This window comes from Haliaeetus albicilla, chromosome 1, assembly GCF_947461875.1.
Source record: "Haliaeetus albicilla chromosome 1, bHalAlb1.1, whole genome shotgun sequence".
Taxonomy (NCBI): domain Eukaryota; kingdom Metazoa; phylum Chordata; class Aves; order Accipitriformes; family Accipitridae; genus Haliaeetus; species Haliaeetus albicilla.
Window position 1 is genome coordinate 58291996 of NC_091483.1, and position 12779 is coordinate 58304774.

The 12779-nt window shown below is 36.3% G+C and overlaps 1 protein-coding gene across 1 annotated transcript in view; it reads right to left on the minus strand.

Moving 5' to 3' along the window:
* Positions 1-12779, minus strand: part of SLC30A9 (solute carrier family 30 member 9) — a 42553-nt gene that overhangs the window by 24013 nt on the left and 5761 nt on the right. The window contains exons 3-8 of the mRNA XM_069791037.1: positions 12594-12656; positions 8923-9022; positions 7428-7520; positions 6952-7034; positions 5460-5518; positions 4588-4655 (exon numbers count right to left, since the gene is read on the minus strand). Coding sequence (XP_069647138.1) covers positions 4588-4655; positions 5460-5518; positions 6952-7034; positions 7428-7520; positions 8923-9022; positions 12594-12656 — 466 coding nt within the window. The remainder of the gene's footprint in view (positions 1-4587; positions 4656-5459; positions 5519-6951; positions 7035-7427; positions 7521-8922; positions 9023-12593; positions 12657-12779) is intronic.

Genomic DNA, 12779 nt, shown 5'->3' on the forward strand with positions numbered 1-12779 from the left:
CCAAGTATCAGTTTAATCATTACAGACCTGTACAGGCAGATAAGGCATACAGATTTTCTGCAGGGTTACTGTTAAAAAGCCCTTTCAGCTAACCTTGATATGTAGAGATATACAATTTATTTTTCAAAAATTGTTAACTTCTAAGCAGTCCTGAATAAGTTGCACTTCCTGAAAACTTCCATCACATTCACTACTAATTGCCTACCAGTGGGAAAATACAAGCCTTAACGTTTTGCTTCTCTCTTTCTTCAATCCTTTGCCTCCTATAAATCCCCTCCTAATACTGGAGTGCAAGGCTCCCCACTTCAATCTCAGCTTGGGCAATTCCCAGTAGGATATGAACATAAGACAACAGACAGGAAGACAAGGCTGTCATTAGATTACGCTGTAAAAATAATCTATGGAACTTTTCTATTAAGATGTCCAGTGTGACTGGTCAAGTCTTTTTTAGGTTACAAGCTCACTTCAGTAAACATTGTGTTATGTTGTACACAGAACGGTAACTACCAGCACTAAAATCCAAGACTACATTCTCACTTCAAACATTCATTATCAGAATCAGTAGATTAATTGTTACAATCATATTGCAAAGAAAATCAGACTAGAGGATTATAACATTCTCCTCTACCTTTTTTTAATATATTTGAGTTTAGCTTATTGGCAATTTTTAAAAGTATTAAAATGAAATTAAGTGTTATAACTAAGTATTAACATCTTGTAGTTGCATTTTTGAACAACCAAGAAATTGTATTTAAGTTAGAGGAAGCACAAGTCCAGCCCCTTGCCATACCCCAAATTATACAGTTGATTAAATAACATTAATTTCCAAGGTCATCCTTAAAGAATTTCTGTGAGAGTACATCCACTTCTTCAAGCAAGAGGTAGCACTGTTCTCTATACCTCCTTACATCCAAGGACCTGAACGTGCTTTAGAATTTTTAATTTAGTCTCATAACCTCATGAGGTGGTGAAGCATCACCATAATTTATAGGTGTGAAGTAAAAAAATGCATAAGTTAGTGGATAACCCAAGAAGAAAGTAAGGCTGTTGTAACACCAAACCATAATTTAAACTCCTTGTGTTAATTACAAGTTCTTCCAACTCACAGCATAGTGCATCTTTAGCATAGAAAGAAAATGAAATAAATTACAGTGGGATTCATGAGCACAGTCTCTTGACTTTTGTATTGTTCTTCTCAATGTTGTATTAATGGAGTTGACAGCTTATCTGAAGGTACAATTCAGTTGTGGGGCCCCCACCTGTTCAGATGACACAACAGGCACTCAGCTGGTATTTTATTTCACCCCTACAAATTCCAAATTTGTGGGGGGATTTGACATCCTAGAAATCTAAAAAGAAACCCATACTAAGATTTTCAAATGTCAGGCCCAGCAAAACCAATGTGTTAAAGATGTCCAGTAAGCTGGAGACATAGGATAGAAAGATGAAGAGTGCTAAATAGGAAATTACAAAAAACCTTGTGAGTCTACAGAGCCGTCAAGGCTATTTGGTGTTTCCTGTCTGACTAGATGTTCACATTAATATAAGACAATAGATAAAAGTCAGTTGGGGGGGGAAGTCATGATTTTTACCGCGAGTAAAATATGTATTGCTATAAAAAACAAATTCACCACTGCATTTGAAAATAATAAGCCCTATGAAAGCCTAAATTCTGTTGAAGAGATATTACAAAGTTTTTAAACAGCAGAGGAAAAATAATCCAAAACCAGCAGATTCTGAGAAAACAGCTAAAATACTCTGAATCGGTTTGAACCAAAGTTATCTTTTACATCAGTGACCACCAATTCAGAAAGTATTTTCTCTATTGTACTGAAATGAACTGAACTGCCTGATTTAGCTACCTCATTTTTATCTGCATGGACTTCAAACAATAGGAAATCTTAACAGAACTCCAACCAAAGCTAGGTAAAGTCTGAAAAGGACTTCATTGTAATGTTTTGGACATCATGCCAAGAAATACCAAAAAAAAAAACCAACCAAAAAAACCCCAACACTGTGATTCATTAGGTACGATTCTCTTGCTTATTAAAGCTCCTACTATACAGCATTTTCTAATAAGCCTCTCTTCTGCACCTAGAAAATAAGCAGTTTCATTCAACACAACTGTTCATAACTGTATTCCAAAGTCCCCATAGGAGGCAGACATTCACCAACCAAATGGGGGCAGGGGAGGTAAGGGGGGGTTGGTGGTGTTGAAACAGATATACATCTTCCTTGCGGTCAGAAGTCAATTTTAGTGTACAGTCTAAATTTAATTGGCAACTTTAAAATGTACTGATACATGAACAGAATCAGTCTTTCTCTGACAAAAAAAAGAACCTCACAAAAATACACAAATGCAAAAGTAGATCAAAATCAATTATTCAAATCAAGGTTCCTAACTTAACTATTTAAATTACAATTAAACCAAATTCAAATAAGTCTATCCTGACTGAACTGTAAACTTGAAAAAAAATTAAAGGACATTAATACTTGCTTTTACATATCTACCATTCCAAATTTGTTTCAAAGATAACCACCTCAAAACCCCAAGATGTATATGGGGAACAGGAATTACAGGGAATTGAGAAATATACATATAGGGAATTGTGCCATCATGTGATCGCCCTTTTTGTACTCTACCTTACAGCATAAGATAATAGTCTAAAAGGACCTGGTCTGGTTTACACAACCATCCCTGTCTACCTACATAAAATATTCAGGGTTTTGAAGAAAGGACATTAAAAAAGTCAAAATTAAAAAAAAATCAAACTGAAATTATTCAGATCCATTATGAATCTATGGAAAAAATCTTCTATTTAGGCTCTATATTTGAGAACTAAACACATTTCATCACATCTATTTCCAAAGAAGCAGTAACATTACTAATATTCTTATAACATTTTTTTTAAATATTATATACTGTGCAAACTTTGTATTGTTCAAAAGGTAAAGCATTAGCATGACAATGAAATCACTTCAACCAGACTCTGAAGAATGTTTTACTAATAATAGATTATTCCCTTTTTGATAAAAAAAACACATTACCTTCCTGTATTTCTCAAACAGAGCTTCAAAGTTTTTCCTCGCACACAGAATTCTATTAACAACATCAACTGTGCCAGTGCAGCTGGTCTATACCCTCCAAGTGGATCCATAGTGAAGAACTCTGCTTTTGACTGAACCACATGTCATCCTCACTGGGGGTGCCCGAAGTTTGTGAAAAGTCTACCAAATCATTCCAACTGGAGAAGTTAAGACAGACCGGCCTTTCTTGACCCAAAACCACAAGCCATTAAAAATCATGCTGATGTCAACAAAATCAGAGCCACCAACAAAGCAGCACTGATGGTGACCTTGACTTAATCTCTGAAAAATCACCAGGTATTTGAGGGCCACAAGATCCTTTAACTTCTAAAAAAGCTCCACAAAAAGATGACTGAGAAATACAACAGGCTCTACAAACTTCTGCTGGCCTGGCTGCCAGGCATTCATCTATAAAAATACCTAATCATCCAAATGCTATTTATGAAATAAAGAGTGCAATGTTTATAGCAATGCCCTATTTACAAAGCAGGAGGAAAGGTCTGTTTTCTCTAGATCATTATAACAAAGTGAAGGAGGTAGAAGTGACCATAGAACATTTCCCCCATCCCCACCCCCCTTTTTTTTTCCATTAGAAACATCCATACTAGCAGTTCTTATATGTTTTTTAACTTGGAAAGCTCTGAGTAGTTACTAGTAGAATACTCAATAAAGAAAGGGGGAGGTTTTCAGTCAAACAAGCTTTGTGGGTTTTTTCCCCCCAAGCAAAAAGCATATAGTTTTGTAGAAAAACTCAGTTACTTCCTGCTCAAAATGTTGTTTCATGTGCCAAAAAAGCATTTTCCCTATGTTTCTATTTTGCTCCCTTATATCCATAGTGTCTTAGCAAATAAATACCTTTTATAAAATCAAATTTATTTTTAAAATTACAGATTTTATGGCAAGTAAATTTTAGCCGTCATCTTCTGAGAGAAACTTAACATGCTTCTGTGTATGTCATGCCAGATAGTCTCTGTGTTCATTTGCTTCAAAAATCAGGATCATTAGTTTAGTTTTGTTTCATTCAAACTTGTAAGACATGTGAAAGGCAAAAACCTCCTAAAATATCTCCTTCTCAGTTAGAAAGATAAAGAGCTGAGTAACAGCAGAAATAGAAAAGTGAATTCTTTTCTGTTGGTTATATGGAAGATTGTTCAAAACATATGAAAAGCTTCCTCTCGAGAAAGAGCAAGAAGAAAGGACAACTTTAAATGCCTGCCTCTCCATGTCCTTCAAAATTTTAGCTTTTACTTTAATAAACTGTTTAGCCTGATCAACTTCAAAAAATTTGCTCATCTCTGATCAGATATATTCTATCCCTGATCTCTATATATTGATGAATTTATTTACCTAAACTCTCTCCCATCAACAATGAATAAATATTAACTTCAGTTACAGAGACACAGATACCTTTAGCTTGAATACACAGACTGTTGTCATTTCCAGGATAATACAAATTAATTGTTTTATATTTGCATAAACAAAACATTTTTTTAAACTTACATGCAAATAGCTACCATTACCACCTTCCCTGGTCCCTTGAAAAACATAGCTGCTGCACTGGAGCGTGGCTACATAAAGAAATAAGATATTATTAAAATAAAATAACCAAATCTTGACCTCATGAAGGACCTACCATACAAATTATTAAATAAAAAGTTTGCATTGCCCTGTTATTGCAAAAGTGAAACTACAGTCCTTGAAGCCTACTAATTTACTACTGAATGCTCATCAAAACTGCAGTTGGGTCTTACACATTTCTACAAATGGATGGCTATAAAAAGAATAAACAACTAACAAAAACTCCAGCAGGGGCCACTGCAACCATAAGGACAGGAGCCAGCTGCGCAGCAGAAAGATTAAGAAATCATTCTACCATAGCAGAGCACCTGGATCTAGGCAATGGGTCTGCTTAAGCAAAGAGGAAGAGCCAGTAGGGCACAGAGCAAAGTGTTAATGTTTTGTTTTGGTTTTGTTTTTTTTTTACCTTAAAGAAACCTATTTCATTTCTTTATATTAGTAATGTATTTATTACACATGTTTATAGGCTATAGATGAAATCACAAATACAGCTGAAATTTTGTTAATAAAGTGGCAATTGACTAAAAAAACAAACAAACAAAAAACCAAACAAAAAAAAACCACCCACACACCTTACCAGTGGATTACATTGCCACAGTAGGAACCCATTTAAACTGGCATCATAACATTTACCACTGCATTACAATCAGAGACAGATCAGGTATGTTACAGTGCAAATAAAACTTCCAATAATAGTTAAGCTTATTCAACTGTTTCACAACTCTTTCCTTCAAAAGGTGTCACAGTACATGTTGTAGCATTATTCCAGCCAAAAACTTTAAAACATCTCTTACCTTAGTATTTCCAAAGAACTCCTTGTACTCCCACAACAGCCTTTGGTTTCTAAATAGATCTGCAATACAAAATCATTATCGTGAATACATACTAGTAACCAGTAGTTTCAGGAACGGAAGTCTGTGCGTTTTATGCAGCAGTCAACTTCTGGTAAGAGCTACATAGTCTATCTTTCTTTGTGAAAAACTCCTCTACTGGTATTGTTAATCAGAAACACATGTTGTTATATATTCATGCAAAATGCCAAATACAATCTGTTATGATCCTATACGTCATTGCCATTTCTAACAAAAAAGGATGATACACAGAGGGGAAAAAAATTAAAATACACCATACCAATTCCAGGCATTCTACTGCCTCCCTCCCGTCCCTTAACCACGAGGGAGAGGGGGAAGGATGTTTCAAAGCAAGTCTCTTAATGTCAGTATTTTTCCATCCACTACTGATATTCAGTAACTTCAAAATAAACATTGGTATACTACAGTATCTAGAAGCTGTAATGCTAGACTCTCCCCTACAAAGTTATACAAAATACGTTGTACAAAATAATTTAAATAGATTAAAACAGTCAGTGGAGTACAAGAATGAAAAAAAAAGGGGGGGGGGGGGGGGGGGGGGGGGGTGTTACCACTTCAAGTATACAACATTTCAGTATGCTATTATAACTGAGCAGTATTTTTTTAAATCTCTTTTTTTTGATTATGTCCAAGAATTATTCTGTTGCTCACTAAAAGTTTTTAAGCTACTGACTGCACTCTCGGTACAAATACAGGTACCTTAACAAGTGCCTGCAGCTCTAGCCTTTTTACTAGGAGGGTGTTCCAGTGGCAGAACTGTTTCAAAAAAAAAACAAAACAAAACAAAAAACCACCACCACTCTAATTTTAAGGTGCATAATTGGAATAAGTACCTTGAATATTGCCTCTCCTGTATTTCAACCGACTAGACAGATCGAAATCCATTACAAACTACTGATTTGACTGTACCTGTTATTGATAATACCGGCAAGGACAACAACAATAATTTTCAGCAAAAAGACAATTTGGGGGTGTCCTCCCCCCCCCCTTCTGAAGCACAAAGGTAAGCTGAATTCATCTCAGAGGAAAAACAAATGAGTAACAGTATGGTATCAAGGTTTGGATTGGTTTTAAGTCTTTTCAAAATTCTCAATTAAAAAAAAATCCAAACCCACTGAAGATGTGAATTCTAATAAAAAAAACTCAAAGCCCCCCCAAAAATCAAAGTATGACTATAGATCTCAACTGAATGTATATTCTTGCTGTATCACATAGATGATAAACTGTAAGATAGTAACAGACTATATCTGCATAGATAGTAATGTGTTACTCTAACATTATGCTATAAAACCTTATCAGTAATTGCCAATTCCAAATTCGTAGGTTCTCAATGAAGTAACACACCATCTAGTGGATTTCTAACAATCATACTTTGTTGTCTACATCTGAAGGTATTTGAAAACTCTATACTCACTTTCTCTGTACTTGATCTCTGCCTCTTTACGTCGTTTTCTTTCTCTAGCAAGAGCCTCTGGACTACCCCAAACTTCAAGAGACCTGCACAGAGTAAAAGTAACTCAACAATGGTTCTATTTATGCAACTTCTTTTCAATTTGACTACATTACAAATGCCTTTCCTAAAAGCAGAACATCACATCATTCTTTCTGATAAGAAGCCATGCAGACTACTTTACAGAATAAAAAGCTGGGCAAGAGGGGGCTGAGGACAGCACTTAATCTTTGGACACATGAAACACCCTCCAATTTTATACAGACCATGTAATTACTACAATGATGAGGGTATAAAATGTGTTCAGATAGAAAATGGAAAACATTACTGCCCTTTCACATTGTAAACCTTTCACATTGTAACGGGTTTTTTTTCCCTCTCTCTCCCATATAATCCATTTTAAATGATCCAAACATTTTCCTTCATAAAAATGTTCTTACTTTGCCTCTACATCCGATCTCAGGTACACAGTGAAAGTCTCAGTGTCATCATGAGGGCTTCGTCGTTTAATTTTCCTCAGCTGGTCTAAATCACTAAGGAAAGTGGACAAACAGTTTAGTGCAAGAAACAGTTCATATTATTCTAATTTTACTTGTATGTCTTCCACAATTTTAATATTATTAATTTGCAGTACAAAAAACTGAAGCTGTTTACTTGAGACAAACAGAACATAAACACAACATGAAGCAAGCGTTCTCTTGGATGCTACTGAAAAACCACTGTGGTTTCCACACTCAAAAGTCCAAATCATATCCTCACACCATGAAATACTACAGATGGAAGACAAAGTAATAAAACATTGAATAATAAAACATCCAATGAATGATCTGCATGTAATTAATAACATGCACAAGTGCTAAACAAGAGGTTTCACAGCTTAACATTTCTAAACAGAAATCAGAAGTCACATGACATGAAAAACCAAGAAATTTAACTTCAAAACCTACATACCCAGCACAAGCTATAAAAGGTTGGAGATAACAAAACTATTTGGGGGAACAGATAAGTTTCCTATGCGGAGCTACACATTAGGGCATCTACATTGAGAAGCATCAGGGATTATTTTTTTTTTCTTATTTTATTTTTTAAAATACAACAGAACATTTCATTTTTAGCCCACCCAATTATCTAGTCCTTTTTTCTTCCTCCCCTCCTCTTTTGGTCAATCCAGCAAAACTTTAGCTAGTTATTTCTCTGCATGACAAGCCACTTATGATAAAAATATGGCAGAGGACTAAGCACAATTTGTCACCGGATTTTCAGCAAAGACCAAGTCTGATGACATACACTATATGTAAAAACAGGGGAGGTACAGTGACAGCATAGTAAATTATAAACAAAGCTGCTAAGCCTTTAGATTTAATATGGGTCACACATATAATATGCGTGAAATCTGACAAGACACCTCAACTATAGCGATACTCAGTAAGACCTGCTGGCAGGCATGGCACATAGTGAATGGCAGTAAATATGAATCAAGTAACAATAGTTAGGTTACAACAAACCAGATTATATTTTATTCCAAATTACAGACATAACAGACAGTACATTACATAACATGAAGCTTCCACTGATCTTTTAGAGATGTTCACATGAAACCATCATGACCCCAAAATGCTGAAACAAGAGCTATTTGTCATTCCCCCCTGTAACTAGCTGCTTTAGAGGTGGACACCCCCCAACTACATTTATGGCCATGTAAGTACAAATAAATTACTTTAAGAAGCAACTACAGAAACATGCAAACTAAGTGCAAGTTTCTAATCCACTGTAACACTAAGTAAATAAGAACTTCAGTCACTTGTGGTTATGTATACCACAAAAGCATTTAGAAAAAGTTGCTGTGCAAAATTACTCTACAATCACAATTACTTTTGAAGCACATACGAACAAACAAATATTCACAATTTAAATTTCAACTCAAACCCATCATACCTGGATTTAAGACAAAACTCATTTATTGCTCTGACTCCAGTGATGAAGTTATTCTGTGTGTATTTTGGTCCATACTCTCTTTTTTTAAGGACTGCTTTCACTTAAAAAGAAATAGATAAGCAAGTCACGTCACTCGTGGAGACTACAGTAGAAACTTCAAAAGGTAATTCAGTCTAGTGTTGTATCATGATACCTCTAAGTGGAGATATGAAAAATAATGCTTGTCAGTGAGACAGAAAACTTACATTTCTTTTTTTTTTCCAATACTTAACCAATTCCATCTTCTAGAGATAAGATTTTTCACCTTTGCAGACCATACAGAGAACTGAGACAGACTGTATACTTTGTTCTTCTCAACTATTACTTTCAAAATTAGCACACTTAATATTGGGCATCTATAACAATTAAAAATATGCATTCTTTACATTGTTTTGTATGTCTAGAAGACGTACTCCTATCACATCAGATTTTCATGCACAAGGAAAAGAATACCACATGTATTCAGAAAAAGGATAAATGGAATTTTAAATTTATGCCATTATGTCCTGCTTGTCTATACACTCACAACTTCATCTTATTTTCAAATGTAAGTCACTACACACTCACTTCCATTAAAAACATTATGCTTAGTGGAAGAAGAGCTACAACTGCTGAAGGATATAACATTCAACAACACAACTGAACACAAAAAGCCCAAATTCTGCAGGTGAGAAGACTTATATCTTCACATGAAGACACACAAACTTCCTGCATACCGTAGGATTGATGCGATTTCTATAGTTAGTCCAGAACTTCTCCTTAAGTCACAGGATACTTACAGAAAGATACTAACACTAGATACCAATATTTACCATAATATGATTTCTGTCATCCAGTCTGAACTTAAATGATTTTTTTTAAGTACTTGAGTAATCATATTCATCCCACAATGCTCCTGAGCGAAGGTGACAAAAAAATTAGAGCTTTCCTAAAAACAGTCTATCACTTACTAAAGTTAGAACAGGATGAACATTTTTAAACAAGAAGAATGTTTCCCATCTTTTCTTATTTAAAACAGATATATATCCAAAGTGTATTAACCTTAGTAAAAGATAACTTGTGATTTATCAAACACTTACTAATCCATCTTTCCGAAACACAGGTAAATTTCACTAAAATAAAATACTATAACCAATTGTATGTTGCAGAATATCTCAACAATCCTACCCTTAGTTCAAATAACTGCATAAAATTGGCAATAAACGTGGAGGGGGAAAAAAAAAAAAATCAATTTAGTATTTCCAAGAGAAGGACAAAGCCCAATAAAAGATGATGTAAATAAAACACTTTAAATAGCACAAATTTTTAAGACTAGTGATACTTTAAAAATGTTATTGTCTTAGTAATACTTGGATCAATAAGTTTATAAGTCACAGCAGCATCTGAAGACTAAAATTTACTTTCTAGACACTATCAAATTCTTTAATATAAACATTCGTGCTTGTGCGTCTATAATCTACAGAGGCAAGATATATCTATTTTTACAATAATTTCATAGTCTATCTGATTTCTCCTATGCACCTCATGTTCCCTCTGCATAGGTACACTAAATGACAACAGACCCAAAGAAATTGATATAAAGGATGTAGACAAAAGTGTACAGAAAATACACATACAGAGACACTGATCTCACCTTGTTACTAATAAGTATTATTATTTGAGGTTTCAAATTTAAATTTGGGGAAAGACACGAAGGAATTTTGATACAGTTTATAGCCTGCTGAGTCACTTTCACTCCAGAGATTTTTTATTTTTTTTTAACAGACTTTAAAGAGAAATGGCAGGTTTTATTTTAATAAAGTTCTTTCCATACATAGAAGGCTAGGAGTGATCAAAAGCACAGAAGTTTTTAACAGCGTAATTCCCACAATAACAAAATAGAAACTACCAGAGTGAAGATGGAATTAAATCAAGTCATGATAAATTAAAAACATGAAAGAAAGTTACGCCCTTATTTTATCCACTTATGTTTTTAAGCAATGTAACTGAAGATAAAAGGATGTATTTACTTGTATTGGGTTTCCATGGCAAGGTTTTGGTAGCAGGAGGGCTACAGGGGTGGCTTCTGTGAGAAGCTGCTAGAAGTTTCCCCCATGTCCAATGGAGCCAATGCCAGCCAGCTCCAAGACGGACCTGCCGCTGGCCAAGGCCAAGCCCATCAGCGATGGTGGTAGCACCTCTGGGATAACAGATTTAAGAAGGGAAAAAGTTGCTGCTCAACAGAAACTTCAGCTGGAGAGAGGAGTAAAAATATGTGAGAGAAACAACCCTGCAGACACCAAGGTCAGGGAAGAAGGAGGGGGAGGAGGTGCTCCAGGTGCCAGAGCAAAGATTCCCCTGCAGCCCATGAAGAAGACCATGGTGAGGCAGGCTGTCCCCCTGCAGCCCATGGAGGCCCATGGTGGAGCAGATATCCACCTGCAGCCCCAGGAAGACCCCACACCAGAGCAGGTGGATGCCCAAAGAAGACTGTGACCCTGTGGGAAGCCCGTGCTGGAGCAGGCTCGTGGCAGGATCTGCAGATCTGTGGAGAGACCCCACACTGGAGCAGGTTTTCTGGCAGGACTTGTGACCCCATGGGGGACCCACGCTGGAGCAGTCTGTGCCTGAATGACTGCACCCCATGGAAGGGACCCACGCTGGAGCAGTTCGTGAAGGACTGCAGCCTGTGGGAAGGACTCATGTTGGAGAAGTTCATGGAGAACTGTCTCTTGTAGGACGGACCCCACGCTGGAGCAGGGGAAGAGTGTGATGAGTCCTGCCCCTGAGGAGGAAGGAGCAGCAGAGACAACGTGTGATGGACTGACCACAACCCCCATTCCCCGTCCCCCTGTGCTGCTGGGGGGGAGGAGGTAGAGAAAATCAGGAGCAAAGTTAAGCCCGGGAAGAAGGGAGGGGTGGGGGAAGGTGTTTTAAGATTTAGTTTTTATTTCTCATTACCCTACTCTGATTTGATTGGTATGAATTAAACTAATTTCCCCAAGTCGAGTCTGTTTTGCCTGTGATAGTAGTTGGTGAATGATCTCTCCCTGTCCTTATCTCTACCCACAAGCCTTTCATTATATTTTCTCTCCCCTGCCCAGTTGAGGTCCCATCCAGCCAAGGTCAACCCACCATTACTACAGGCACAAATGGGAACATTACAGGATTCAGATTAGGCAGTTCATGCGGTCTCAATATATTTAGAAGCAACACTGATTAGATTAACTTAGCAATAAGAAGGAACAGATGAAGACTTAGAACAAGGAACAGGGGAAGATCAAGTATTCAGCTTAGCCACATTAAGTCTGAGATGGTGAATGGACATGCCTAAAAACATGCAAGGAGGATAGACTGTGGTAACAGGTGAGAAAACAAATTAGTCTTTTCCTGACAAACTCATCAGCTTAAATGAAACAATTAAAAACAGACACAGAGGAGTGAGTAATTAGAAGGAACATTGCTACATTTGATTTTTTGGGAGTCATTTTCAACTGCATACCAAACAAAGCTGACATACAAGTGTGTTTTAAAATGTTATTCACATAACTTGTTACACTATTGAAGAGGAACCACAGTTTCCTTACACCTATCTTTTTTGCCTACTAGCAGCAGACAACAGCAGAGTTTCAATACAGGAAGTATTTCTTTACCTTTTACTTGGATTGGCTCTTTAAGGAAAGACTGCTTTTGACCTGCATTGGTCGTATCTTGTCCTGTAAAATAAAAATAAAGCTCACTGTAAATATGGAAGTACCTACTTTTCTTTTTAGTAAAGAGTTTGGTTGACATAAATTAAGAATATATCTTAATGTTGCTTTCCACCCTAACAATTAAAA